Here is a 14644-nt window from a genome sequence, read left to right as displayed (position 1 = left end):
GGCTGCCTGCTCGGTGGCATTGTGACAGGAGCCCAAACAAATTAGGATGCTTACTGGTTTATTTTTTACTCAACGATACACTCCCCTGCACTAAAGCAGTGACTCTGTATTACTGTGCAGTGTCAAATTACGTTCACCGGACTTTATAAAGCAATTTGAAACCAGCATTTAATAATAATAAAAAAAAAGTTAGAAAAACTCAGCTGTTTGGAATCCTGCTTCAAAACATTCCTCAAACTTCAAAACTCAGTTACAGTTTATCAATCTTTTAAGTTTTTAACATTCAGAAAAAAGAGAATTAATATAGCCTTGTCATACTTCATACCTGGAACAAAGACAATTTTGTTTGGGATTTTTGTTAAGCCCCCCCCCCAGATTATTTCCTAGTCATCCTTTCCTTCCTAGTGGTGACCTTGGGATGTCCCCCATCCCCTCTGCCAGCTGATGCTTTGTGATTTGGAAAATATAAGAACGTGAGTACTGCTACATAACTTGTCGTTCCAGCCTTGGGAGCCTTCCACTGCTCACCTCTGCTCAGCTTACAGGGTAGCAGCCCAAGGGCTGCCAGTGGTGACAACCACTGGTGAAGTCCCAGGGTCACAGGCTTTAACGGGCCTGCAGCAACTTTCGCGATGTTAATGCATGCACATTCTTCCTACCTAGCCTTCTCACGGGCACTTCAGATCAGATTTCTCGCATTACGCGTCTTCCCACCCTTGTAATTTACCAGATCGCATCGGACAGAGAAGGTGCTAAGAGGGCCGAGAGCTTTCATTACCCACAGGCTTTATTAAAGGGAAGAAGAGAGCAGAAAAGGAAGCCATTCTGCTAGGCCAGCACAGTGCTGGATACCACAAGTTCTGCAAATTGATTTGAACATGCACACACACACACACATACACATATAAGTCTCCTTAGCTACTCCCTAGCAACCAAGTAAAGCCTGGAGTCAGCGGATTACAAATTAAGAGTCCTTCTGATAAATACTCAGAAGTGTTGTTCACCCAATAGGTCTGCTTTGGCTTTCTGACAGAGGTTAGTATTGATTTCCGTTAACGGCTTGACTGGTTTCGATTGTCACACCATTAGTGTGTGAGCGCTTCCTTTGCTCCACCCCTTCACCAGTGTGTGGCTGAATGCCACCCTGACTGGGGTGACCTGGGGTCTTCATGGAATTTAAATTTGCTTTTGTTTGATGGCTAGTGAGGCTGAACATTTTTATGTTTGCTAGCCATTTGTAGATCATGGTTTTGTTTTGTTTTAGAACAGTCTGTTCGCTTCATTGTTTATTGACTGGGTTGGTTGATCTCTCATCAAAATTACTAAGTCAGCGAAATAGACTTCTCTTTCTTGTGTATTTATAGAGAAACGACAGTTACTAAAAAATGAACCAGAAGGAAAATCAAAAACCATATGAAGAAAATAGAGGCGGATAACAGAGGGCAATGTTATAAATGTAGTTGTTATAACCAAATATACATATCAGAAATTAGTCCCACGTGAATGATCAACCAGAGTGGGTAGAGAAGGCTATTCCAGATGCTTCGTCGGGTACAGACTCTGAACCAACCTTGCTCGGCTGTTTGGGCTTTGGTTTAATACTGATAAAGACGTCCAGCTGTTCCATCAGCTGCGCAATGACCTGTGGGTCCACTTCAATGTCTTCCTTCATATCAAACATCAACACCAGAGGAAGACACCCCTAGACGAGACAGCGGGAGTGTCAGGAGTTAGTCATCGCAGCACCTGGGACCTGAGCATCTCTCCAAATAATACAGGATCGAGTATTTAAACTAAACCATTCACATCTTCATAACAAGGAAGGTGTGGGACCAAGGTCAGGGGCAGGAGGCTATCCGGGAACTGAAACTGTTAAGCTTGTGGGTTTGGTGTGACACCCTCCACCCCCCTTTTTTTTAAGTCTACTCTTTACTACGGAAAAATCCTTCATTGTCTTGTCTGGCTTCAATTCCTTTAGCAATTGTACGAATTGAGATTCTTCACCATTCTGAGGTTCAGGTCATATGCCCTTGCTCGATGACATACTGGAAGCTACATCACTGTATCCTGAGGGAGAACTCAACTGCTGTTTAATAACTCCCGCTTTGGCCCAGCCCAGCCTATCCCACCACAGATTTGCATACTCTGGATCTGTCTCTTCCACCAGGCCATGCCCAACTCTCAATGTCCTATAGGTGGAGTCTATATATAACTCAGACCTTTCTTAATTGGTCCTTTGAATGTAACTTAAACTGTAGCCACGTCCTCCTGGGCATAAGCAGGGTACTACTGGGCCAACCCTCAACACGTTTTTAGGAGCTGTGGGGGTCACTACAGAGGCTACCTTTGGCTCTCTTCTCTGTTCATTTCTTCCTGACCCTCAATGCCTACAACCGCCCAGCTTCTCTTCCTCTTGTGTAAGATGCTGTTCAGCTCAAGCCCTGGGTCACTGAATTTTTATTTTTATTTAAGATATATTTATCACTGGGCAGTAGTGGTGCACGCCTTTAATCCCAGCACTTGGGAGGCAGAGGCAGGTGGATTTCTGAGTTCAAGGCCAGCCTGGTCTACAGAGTGAGTTCCAGGACAGCCAGGGCTACACAGAGAAACCCTGTCTCGAAAAACCAAAAAAAAAAAAAGATTTATTTATCTTATATATTTGAGTACACTGTTGCTGTCTTCAGACACATCAAAAGAGGACATCAGATCTCATTGCAGATGGTTGTGAGCCACCATGTGGTGGTTGGGAATTGAACTCAGGACCTCTGGAAGAGCAGGCAGTGCTCTTGAATGCTAAGCTATCTCTCCAGCCCGGTTCCTGGATTTTCTTTTTTTTTTTTTTAAAGAAGTATTAGACAATGCTGGCGACAATGTGATCAAAATGAAAAACTGCCTTTCTGACTCATGAATAAAAGTGAGTTTCCTTCATGTATGGATAGCAAAAAGGATTGTTAAAACCTCTGAATTTCTCTCTCCTCTCTTTCAGTATTGCATAATAGTGTCTTTCGAAAACCATCTCTATTTTTGGCAGGTGTGGTCAGAGTAGGAATGTGAATCTGTGAACCTTTTCAAGCATTTTTAAGCTTGAAAAACATAACATCTGATGTCTAAAAATAGCATCTAAAGACCTTGGAGAGGAAGGCAGTATGAAGAGTAATTTGGCAGTTCCTATATGTAACTATGCCCCACTGCTAAAGCATTAATGACAACACAGCAAAATAAACGTGGCTAACAAAAAAATTATTCACAGAGTGAATTTTTAAACCTCCCATGGCCCTGATGAAGTATAAGAAGCTTGATCTGTCAGAGGAATGGACTCAGCAGTTCTAATCCGGGTTTTCTGAGTTGTTTTTGTTTTTAAATAGATTCGACAAGTTAATAGTGGAAGACCATGCCTGATGCCTACTAACTCAAATGTCACTAAAGGTTGGGCCTCAAGGAAAATAGTGTAATCAGTTTTTAATAAGAATCTCTGCCGGCCCAGCAATATGGCTGTCGCTACACACCAACCTACACACACTGGGGTTTCAAATAAACTTGTGAAGGAGAGAAAGGCCTTACGTCAGGATGCTTTGAATGACACAACAGATGCTTTTTTTTTCATACCACTCGAAATTAATGAGTGACAGTATTTTTATTTATATAATAAATTTATTAAATGTACAAAGGTTTTAGATTGCCAAGAATCAAGGTTTTTTTTAGATATATGAGAATAACGTGGGCCAGCCAGAGGCCAATAGCAGGTAGTTTCCTTGGCTATTGTTTCTCCATTTTTTAAAAGTTTTCTTTCATGAACTTGGAGCTCACAGATGAGCTGTACTGGCTGACCAGCAAGCTTCAGGAACCTATTTGTTTCTGCCTTTGCAGCCCTGGGATTGAAGACACACATCTCCACCTTTGCCTTCCTACATGAGTACTCGGAATCCAGACTCAGGTCTTCAGGCTTGTGTGGAAACTGAGCCATCCCCTGAGCCTGTGAAGGTGACCTTTAAATGGTGACCTTTTTAGTTTTCTGTTTAAAGTTCCAACTGTGTATCAGCAACCCATGTCAGGCGTGATCGCCTTCCATCCACACCACAAAATGCATTCATCTGCAATCTCATCTGTCTTGAGTCTAAGTTAAGAAAAAATATTTTAAAAAATTGTTTCCCTACACAGTAAAATATAGCCTACGGTGGCACAATGACCCTTATTCTCCAGTTTATTTTCCTTTTACCAGGAAACTTTCCTGTTTGCCTGGACTTCCAAACGGCTTTCTCAAATCGCAAGTACCCAGAGTCAGAGCGGAAACACGGTGTATTCAAAGAAGCTAAAGAAAGGGACCACAAAGCTGACCCCAGCAGCCTTACCATGAGATACTGCCTAGCCAGGCAGACAGACTCGATAGTACCCTGGAGGTAGACGGTGGATTTCTTCTGCGGATTGCTGGGGTCGGGAAAGTGAATCTGCGCCCCTGTCCTCTGCATGATGTGTTTGACGTTGCTCCCGTTCCGGCCCATCATGAAGAGGTGATGCTGGGCTGCGATGTCCAGTTGCGTGCTCACGGGGATGGCGGAAGCCAAGCTCCCCGCGAGGTGTTCCAATAGCATGGCGGTCCCTTCCTGGCAGAGAAAAGCAGAGTGGGGGGAGAGAGAGAGGGAGAGAGAGAGAGAGAGAGAGAGAGAGAGAGAGAGAGAGAGAGAGAGGAGAGAGAACAGTAATCCTATCAAATACAACTGTCTCCACACAGGCAAAGTTTCTATTGTACCTCCAACAGCTATGGAAATATTAGTAGCCTGTTCTAGGAGCCCAGAAGTAGCACAAAGGAAATTGCTGCAAACCAATTAGTCTACTACCCATAAACACATGCATGGTGGCACAGGTCTATCAATGATCCCAGCACCCGGGAAGCTGAGGAGAACCGTGATCTAGTTTTTACTTTTTAATTAATTGATATTTATTTATTTAATGTTCATTGATGTTCTGCCTGCTTGTGTATATGTTTGAAGATGTCAGATCCCCAGGAACTGGAGTTACAGCCAGTTGTGAGCTGCCGTGTGGATGCTGGGAATTGAACTCGGGTCCTTTGGGTGAGCAGCCAGTGTTCTTAACTACTGAGCTATCTCTCCAGCCCTGAGAGAATCGTGAATTTAAGGTCAGCATAAGGATTCCCCCCCACACACACATACACACACAAAATAAATAAATAAATAAAATAACAGAAAGCTTTCACGATCTGTGTTTTGAGGTCGTTTGAAGTCACCAACCTTCACAGCATTAGTGTTATTCTGAGAACCTCGCACTATGACGGTAGCACCATACATTCGAGACCTCTGCTTAAAGGACACAGAGACACTGTACGTCTGTGAGATGTGCTGGATGGGAGCGGTGTTGGGATCCGGGACTGGCTGGAGAATCCCAGCAATCGGTAACTCAAACATCAGCACCAAAGGAAGCAGCTCCTAGGAGAGGCCAAAACAACGGTGAAGCGTGACATCTACAGAGAGGCCCATTGCTCATCTGTTTCCTTCTAAAGATGGGTTTTGAGACATGAACTGCCTTCACCGGAGGCACCTGAGTCAGGCAAAAGTAAGAATGTTTCCACAATGTTTCCAACAGAGAAGCATTTACAAGCAAACCTAGAGTCTTGTGGTCTAAATCCCAACGAAAAAAATGCCTCCACCAGAGGCCAGAAGACAGAGGTCGGAATGCTCCCAGAGTCACCCTGCTCCACTGTCTCCTGCTTCCTGAAATGGGACTTGGTTACCAAATGGCAAACGATGCTATTTCAGCCCTCTCGTTATGTAAATACAGTGAGCATGCATGCATGATCCCCAAAGATTAGTGCAGTTACCCGAATCCTCGCTCGGGCTGATTCTACTCCCGCTGGCTGTCCTGCTATAGACACCTGCAAAATAAGAGAGCAAGGCTTACTCCATCACTCATGCCCCCGTCTGCCTTCCTGGGAGCCACACCCTTGCTGCTGAACACTTGAGCATGGGTTCTCCTGACCAATAGGCCTCAGCCAAACCCATCGAACCAGAATTGGATTTTAATGAGACCCTCTTCCAGTGATATCTGGCCACTGATCTACTTTGTCTTTGGACTTAGTCACAGCCAGTAGCTTCCAGGAAGTCATTCTGGCCCCTTTGTCAATACTTCTGTCCACAGCGTTCCCCTCTTTTGTTTAAAGTCTTTTTGTGTCTGTATGTGAGGTACACACATACTAACAGCTATGATGTGAATGTATTGGACTCTTTAGCCACAAGCCTTCATCCTCCGCACCAGCAGGCAGATAATCACAGCCTTGGTACCCGCCTCTCCAGCTTTCTCCATAGATCCCTGGGCCTCACCAAGACCCACCAACTAAAGCATTAGTCTTATGTTGGGTGACAGAGCCATCTTGTCACAGCGACCTCTGGGTATTCTGAATAATGCCTGTCCCTTCATTCAAGGCTTTCAACCTAGAACACACGTACGTGCCAGTGTATAAACACTCCCCGATTCACCCCTCAGGACTGACAAGAACCCCATTACGGGACCAGCTGAGAAGACAGAACATATCTAAATAACACAGCAGCAGTATGCACTCTTCAAGGCTTTTTCGAGTGCTTGTGTGTGGGCCCGTGACTGCCAAAGCCAAAAAACAGCAGCAGATGTACCTAGGCAAACGCAGCTGTGCTCCCAGCAGTGTGAGGAAGAGGGCATCTATCTGTGCACTGCCTCTTAGAGGGGGACTTCAGCAGCTACTTCTACAACTGTGTCGCCAGAACCCACAAACTGAACAAGGCCCCCAGGCAAGACAACCCTGATACCCCATCCCTTGATATCTACTATTTAGAGATGAAGCAGAGAACCATAGATCTACAACTCATCCTTGGTCCAGCAGAGTACCTCAGCCTCCTAGGGAGCAGGGGAGCCCACCACCCACCACATCTACCATCTATAGATTCCTCTGGGTCCTTTTTGCCCTCATCTTTCAGAAGGGATTTGCCTACTGAGGCTCAAGGGTGTAGAGGGACCAGTCACCTGGTTGCTCTTTTCTGCCTGGTTGTTCCTGTTGGAGTCTGGGAAGTGGATGTGGCAGCCCGTGTCTTCCATCACCTTTTTAATGTTGTTACCACCCTTGCCGATGACGTGGGAGTGCTCTGTGTGTGAGACATCCATCTTCAACGTGACGCGGTTGCTCTGTGTGGAAGCAGGGTTATGTCCCAATGTGTTAACACCACCAAACACTCTGCCCTTACGGCTTTTCAGCATTAACAGTAACGGACCCCACTTCATGGGAAACTACAGATTTCTCAACAGGGTGGCTCTCAACCTAGCAAATTTCTATTCATTTCTTCATTAAGAAGAAATCTTGTTTTATGGTAAATTTTTCAGAAGGTGGTAACAATTTATTTTTTAACCCCAACCCATTGGCAGAAGATCCTCTCTTAAATACAGTCAATTGCAATGGTAAATAAATTATTCAGGGTTTTTCTTTTCTTTTAAAGGCATTATTCATGAAATGGTTCAAATTCCTGAAGACAGAGGAAAGTGTGATCACATGACTACAGATGCCGTGTTGGGCAGCAGATCTATGATGAGGAGGAAAGCCCCCACTGAGATCACACATGTCACCGACAACACATGCTGTCTGAGTTCCTGTACACAGGAGCTCTTAACATGGCTACCTGCCCAACCTTACATCCATCCCTTATTCCAGCTGATGGGAAGAGAAGTGGAGAACTCATAAGAACTTCCACCCTGGCTGATGAAGGCATGAATAAATGAACCCCAATCAGAGGCTCAATTACCTTAAAGAAAGTGTAAAAAAATCCCACGTCATGGGGAGTAAAAAGGTGGGGGTCAAACTGGCATCCCAATATTTAATTCTGAGGAATTTAATCTAATGTTATGAGGACTGGTATAAAACTTTTTAAACTTGTGAGACTGTTAATGTCATTCCTGAACAGTAAGACTCTTGACATTAAAATATCAGTAATTTAGAAACCTTCTGAAATCATCAATTTTTGACTTGCACCCAAAACTATTTTTATTTTGAAGCTTAACTTCTTTCACTTTAACCCTCGAAATAGAAGAAAGTATCACCAGGTTTGGGGAGGAAAAAAAAACAACCCTAAGCTACTTAAAAATTACAAGGTAAATAATTCTTAAAAATTAAAAAAACAAAAAGAACAAAGATAAATACAGAAAAACAAAAGACCAGAGGACAAGATCAGAAATATTTCAATAAAATATTAAGTAGTAAGGAAAAATAAAAAGCTGGAACCACAGCCTAGATTTGAACCGCTTCCCGGGTACCAGCTTTGAGATGTTGGCCAAATTATTTAACATCTCTGTGGTGAGTTACTTTTGAGGATAAATCAAATTATTATCTGTACAAAATTAAGCACCTGGCCTATAGCCAGGGCTTCCGGCGTGCTTAAAGAAACAGCATCGCAAATGAGTGTAGGCTTGCGTGTGTTCAGCTTCTGTCATTATTCTTCTATATATGTATACTTGCAGTGGATGGGCATCCCATTCACTCCAGGCCAAGTGTGAGCACACACACACGTGAGCACACACACAGAGATACTCACACAGGGCCACAGGGCTCCTATGACCTCAGAAAAGCAAACGTGCTCATTTCTGTGCTAAAGAGGGCCAATGGATGTTTCTGAAGATGGCATATATGTGCAAACATATGTATGTACATGGAGACATATGTGTGTGTGTATGTGTGTGTGTGTGTATACATGATTACTTGATATGATAGAAACTATTCATACTAGGCACTTTCTCCATCTCCCTCCCCCAGCAGAATTGAGTGCGCCTTTCAAACATTCCTGATATCTTCTCCCTGGTTTTCCCTTCTCCACGTGGCTCTTGGGTACCAGCTTGGAGTGTTCACTTACTTTTGTGTCTAAGACAGACATGATCATTTCTTTGGCTTCCTTCACATCCTCTTTCCTCCCAGAAACCTTGATGTGGGGATCTGGAAAGAATGGGAAGAAAAGCTTACATGAGATGTCACGCCTCCCTCAACTGCCTGCTCTGAGACACTCCACAGTACACCCTGTGGTCACCACACTGTATCGATGTGATCACCATAATCACAAGCATAGGAAAGCAACCAGTGTGTGCATTTATCAACCTTTTTTCCGCCTCTTCTGAAAACTGGATGAGCAATTTACCTTCAACCTTTGCAAAATGAGCAAATCACACCACTGTACAATAAAACAAGGTATTTATGAATTTGTGAATTGCGTTCCCGCTATATTCTTGGCCCCATTCTAAAGATAATAATTTGTTTAATCCAAGCTATACCTTTGTGAAGAGTTTATTTTTGTTTTTGTTTGTTTGTTTGTTTTGTTTTTACAGAGAAAGCCAATGCAATAGTAACTTGCCCTAGAAAAAATGGATTTTATAAGACTCAGACCTGGCCCTGTAATGCAATCTCTTCCAACTCTGTCCACAATTTAAAACATGATGATGTATCACAGAAAACATCCTCATGGGCCAATATTCACAGAACAAGAAAGCCCACTCGGGAATATTTCATATTTATCCAGAGTTCATTTTGAGTGACTAATACACAGCATGATTTGTTTATTGAACTGGATTGTAAATAGGGAAGTGTCCAGTTATTCAAGAGGGATGACTGACTGCCTTCACTAGACTAGGTAGTGCACCAAGGCCTGGCGAATGAATGTATTAGTAAAGACGATTCCAGCACACACAGAGCTTGACTATGCAAGGAGGCTAAACAACATTTCATAAATTATTTCTACGTGTTATAACTGATTATCATCTGAAGGAGAGTAGGATACAAGACATAAGCATTGGAGAGCCGGCTGTAGTAGGGGAAGAGGCCTGTCAGGCTCACTAAGAGGAACTGGAGCGAAGGCCAGACACAGCTGGACTCTTCCAGCACAGGGAGGGTTCTGCACACGTCTCCTGGTCAAGCTGTGTTGCCCTGATGCTAAGGTTGAAGTCTGATGTTGATGGACAGCCCTGAGCTCGGTGCAAAAGGGCTGACTCTCTTTGTCAGCTGGAGCTTTCTCTTCTCCAAGCCATCTGCATCCCATGTTGACTACTTGAGGAATGTCACGTAGATTCCTGGAATGCCTCCCCGTGCTAATGGGGCATCTCAGTAGCCTTAACTGTCAGCCAATGGCCTTTCCCCCCACCCTATCCCCCCCCAGGTATTCTCACCCCCTTCCTCAAAACTAGATAACCATTGGTTTACCTTGAATAAAGTATATGTGTACAAGCCCACTCGAATAAAAGTATATGCACAAGCTAAGACCAGGGAGTTGTTTCAGAGAAGGCCTTCGCCTAAAACTAAGATCCTTGGAGAAGGCTTTCCCACTCTCTCTCCTCCCACAAGGCACTCGCTCTCAGGTGAATGGGGATCCTGTCTGATCTAGACTTTGCTTCATCCTTCCAGTCCATGTGCCACAGCATCTAGACACCCCGAGAGCGAGAAATCAAAGACTCGGAACCACAAGGGTGTGTGTTTCCATTTCTCCTTCACTGGGTTCCCAGAATTTAACAGTCTAGTTGTTCTGACACTGTACTGGCCAGCCTGGTTCAGATGAAGACCATTCTGGGGGAAGTGGAGAGTCCTTTGCCCAGTTGCATTAGTGGTAAAGTCAAGAAATAGATAGTTTTGTTATGGTCATCAATATGTCATGGTCATGGCCATAGCCAATGAATTCCGAGTCCTTTCTGTCTCACACAGGATAGAGAACCATAAATATCCAGTTACCTTCCACAACCACCAAGCCTTTCGTTCTTCCAAAGCATGAATTACCCAGGTTAAAGACCCAGAGCCACTGGGTAGGGATTATACCTAGACTACATATGTCTTCCCATGTCGGGATCCTCCACTGCCAGAGTACCCCACAGGTCAAAGTCAACGCCATGCTGAACACATCACATGTTTTGAGGTGCAACTGGTCAATTGGGGGAGAGGCCAGGGAAGAAATGGGAGGAGAAAAACATGTTCTTAAGACTACTCCGTTCCTCTGACCAGGATACGACTCCCTGTGGCTTTGGAATGCAGAATATGGGGTGAACCTGTACTTAATCACCCCTTTACTGGAGCCCTGCCCTTCTCTGCCCTGTCCACTCTGTTACCCCTGCCTGAGTCTCTCTTTATCCTCTTATCTTTTTAGCCCTGTCTCTGACATTTGCAAAGACTTTAAGTTTGCTCAAAACTTTCTAAAAACATGTTTCACAAGCTCTAAGTTCAGAGAACCTAAAAGCAAGGCACACGGACTCCCACCTACCACAGTCTAGGAGAGAACTCGTTTTTATCTCCAGAGATCCTGACCACTCGTTTCCCAATGCCTCCTCCCCAGGCCCAGCTTGGTGTTTTCTCTGTATCTGCTAAGACTCTCACCACGCTCCCCTTAAGACGTCTACATGAGTTGCCTCCTCCAGAACACTAACCACATTCAGAGCCCAGGCTCAAGTGTCCTCCACTTTGCTTCTTGCTTCTGCTGCCACTCTGAGAACCCTATGACCATCAGGCCTGCTGGTGTGCTTCACAACACGTACATGCCATGACCATTCACAATACAGGCATGTCACTGACTTATCCAGAGGACTCTTAAATACACAAAGAAAACCACATCAACCCATGAGAATGTTTGTTGCAATAGCTATGCACTGGTCTGACAGAAGTGACAAAATGATTCTTAAGAATATAAATCAGTATTATTTACACACACACACACACACACACACAGAGAGAGAGAGAGAGAGAGAGAGAGAGAGAGAGAGAGAGAAAGAGAGAGACAGAGACAGAGACACAGAGACAGAGACAAGGTATGTTAACTTGTAAACTCATTACTTCCCAGGCTGGATAACCACATTAAAATTCCTATACACCTGCACCTGTAGAGAAGCAGGTATGGTCAGTTTAAGGATAATTTGGTTATCAACCTTCTTTCTAACAACAGAACAATAAGCAAAAGAAAAAAGAAAAAAAAAGGAAAGGAAAAAAAAAAAACCTCAACAGCAAATTTGGAAGTGAATGAGCACCACCTAGTGGTCGGAAAGTGAATTATTACTTAACACAGCTGTGTCTGTGCAAGGTCTTCAAACCCCTAACCCTCAGGCCCAGCTCTTATTGGAAAGTGGCTCTTTAATTAGCCAAGCTTAATAGAAACAGAGAAAAACAAACACTGCCACATCGGGTTACAGGGCTGAGATGGGTAGGGGCATTCACGCTCGCCTTCCCTGGTCCTCTCTCACCTTGATGTAGAAGACATGTGCAGTCTGCCTACTTCTATTTTGAACAGAACCTCATTCATTTCTTGCCATGCCTGAGAGCCAGTGCCTGGTGATGATTTCGGTTTAAGATCATGTAAAATCAGAAGGGATAAAGGTTGCATTCCAATCCACCCTAGAAACACTCAACGGTGAGTCGTAGTATTTACCCCAATGATAAGCACAAAATGAATGGAGCATCAGCCGGAAAGCATCAACAGACAGATAAAGGAACCGAGTGCATAGCTCTCCCCTCCTCAAACTTAATTACTTTGAGTTCAAATCCCAATGGCGCTCCTTACTCGCCAACCACACCTCAGCCTCCCGTCTCATGTTGGTCACCTTAGAAATGAAGTGTCCCCAGCCTATGGCTTCCCCTGTGTGGACATGTCCTGTGACAGAGAGCTGTCAGTCCGCTCAATGGCACTATGGGTGCGGACCACCTGAATAAGCCCAGGGATGTTATAAACCCAGCGAGCCATCCACACCCACAGAGCTACTGAATAGACTAGCGGCTCTATATTATCAAGAATGTCTACATGGAGGAGACTCTAGACTCAGGTCCCTTTGTTTCCCGAGGTGACCATGTACCTTGGGCTTCCCCACCAAAATTCTAAATTTCAACTATTCTGATCCTAGTATCAGAGGCTCGCAAGAGTGTTGGTTTTCAGATTCAGACCACACCCGTCTGCTCCTGCCTTTCAGGTGTGTCACCTCCCATGGAAGAGAGGGGACTGTATAGCAACCATCTCATTAGAGAAATAACAGCTATGCTGGTCTGTGTACACCACAGAAGGAAAAAAAAGAAAATGGGCCCTGGTCTGTGTAGCTCAATACCTTCCACGGGGATGCTCTTATGGCTTCCATCTGTGAGTTTGTAGATGCCCTTGATGGTTCTTATGAGAACACTTCAAAAATGCATTTTTGGTAAACATTTTAAAGTTGAGATGCTTCCTGGTCCTAACCTTCAGCTTCACCGAGCTTTTAGGAAGATGGTCTCGGGCTCTGCTTCCACCCCTGGGCTGCCATCCTCACAGACATCCATGAAGCATGATGTAATCCTGAACTACCTTCTCTTCATTCCTTCCCACAGAAAACCCCAAAGAAAACACTTCACTCGGACACGCCCTTCATCGTGCCTCGGAAGGTTATGCGCTATTGATATTTTAGCTTAGGCTGTTGTTCTTCCCCCCACAGACTACAGCTGAGTCCTATCTTTGTGACTGAGCACTGTTGAGCACAGGCGGTACCCCACCATACCCCAAAATTCAGTCTATTTTTTAAAACAGTTTTAAAATTTCATTTTATATATGCGAGTACATGATAGCTCTCTTCATGAATACCAGAAGAGGGTATCAGATCCCATTACAGGTGGTTGTGAGCCACCATGTGGTTGCTGGGAATTGAATTCAGGACGTCTGATTAAGAGTCAGTGCTCTTAATCGCTGAGCCATCTCTCCAGCCCCCAAAATTCAGTCTATTATCCAATCTGGTCTGTTAGAGACAGACAGACAACCGCTTCCAATCACAACATCCCAAATAAAGGTCATCTGTGTAGAGCCCACATCCTGACCTGAAAGCACTGGTAAATTTTACCAAAGCAACCAACCAGCCTTAAACTCATGGAGAAGAGATCAGCATGAGGAATTTTTTCCTGGCTCAGATGTTTTTTTTTTAATTTTTATTTTTGTGTCAGGTTTAACTTCTTGAATATCTCTGAACTCTGTCACTGTCTAGCCAACAGGATCTGGAGGATGGGGTAAGGGCTAGGCTGCCCAGGATTGGCCAGTGTGAATTCTATTGCCACCAATGGTACATACCTCACCTAGTTGCTAAGTAGTATAATGTCTTTTTAATAATGGAATACTGTGGTGGTTTGAATGTGAAATGTCCCCAACAGGCTCACATGTTTGAACACTTGGTCTCCAGCAGGTGGTGCTATTTGGGAAGGGGAGTGGAAATTTCTGGTTTCTTTGGAGACTCAGATGTGATCATAGTCAAATTCCCAGTTTTGGAGAACTCGTACAAACAAGGCTGTGTGACCTTAAACTTAAAACATTAAAAACAAACAAACAAACAAAAAACCAATACATATCAAGGAGCAGAAAAAAACCCAGGTCTCTCAAAGGGTGCTCATTGACCTCAGAGTGGAAGCCAGGAAGAGCAGGAATACTGCACTCAGAATATCTCACACTTCTAATGTCAGATCAGATCTTTTCATATAGGGATGAAAATATGTAGATTCCTGAGTCAGTCCAGAGGGAGCTACTAACAGGCTCTGTGGGAAAGTCACTGAGAGACTCTGGAGGATGGTGTGGGAGGGGGAGTGAAGGGAAAAAGAGGGAGGGGTGAGAGTGGCATAAGGAAGCAGAAAGAAGGGGAGAAAGGGAGAGGAGGAGGG

At 44.3% G+C, this 14644-nt stretch overlaps 1 protein-coding gene across 3 annotated transcripts in view; it reads right to left on the bottom strand.

Moving 5' to 3' along the window:
• The window catches only part of Bicc1 (BicC family RNA binding protein 1), a 240523-nt gene that overhangs the window by 28489 nt on the left and 197390 nt on the right, over nt 1–14644 (bottom strand). For all 3 annotated transcript variants that reach the window (XM_028780249.1, XM_028780250.1, XM_028780251.1), the window contains 6 exons: nt 8880–8959; nt 7009–7167; nt 5834–5887; nt 5247–5441; nt 4350–4601; nt 1571–1702 (listed from right to left, as the gene is read on the bottom strand). In XM_028780249.1, the coding sequence (XP_028636082.1) occupies nt 1571–1702; nt 4350–4601; nt 5247–5441; nt 5834–5887; nt 7009–7167; nt 8880–8959 (872 nt within the window). The remainder of the gene's footprint in view (nt 1–1570; nt 1703–4349; nt 4602–5246; nt 5442–5833; nt 5888–7008; nt 7168–8879; nt 8960–14644) is intronic.

This window comes from Grammomys surdaster, unplaced genomic scaffold, assembly GCF_004785775.1.
Source record: "Grammomys surdaster isolate TR1022 unplaced genomic scaffold, NIH_TR_1.0 367, whole genome shotgun sequence".
In the NCBI taxonomy this organism is placed as follows: domain Eukaryota; kingdom Metazoa; phylum Chordata; class Mammalia; order Rodentia; family Muridae; genus Grammomys; species Grammomys surdaster.
This window is presented reverse-complemented; position numbering and strand designations above follow the sequence as displayed.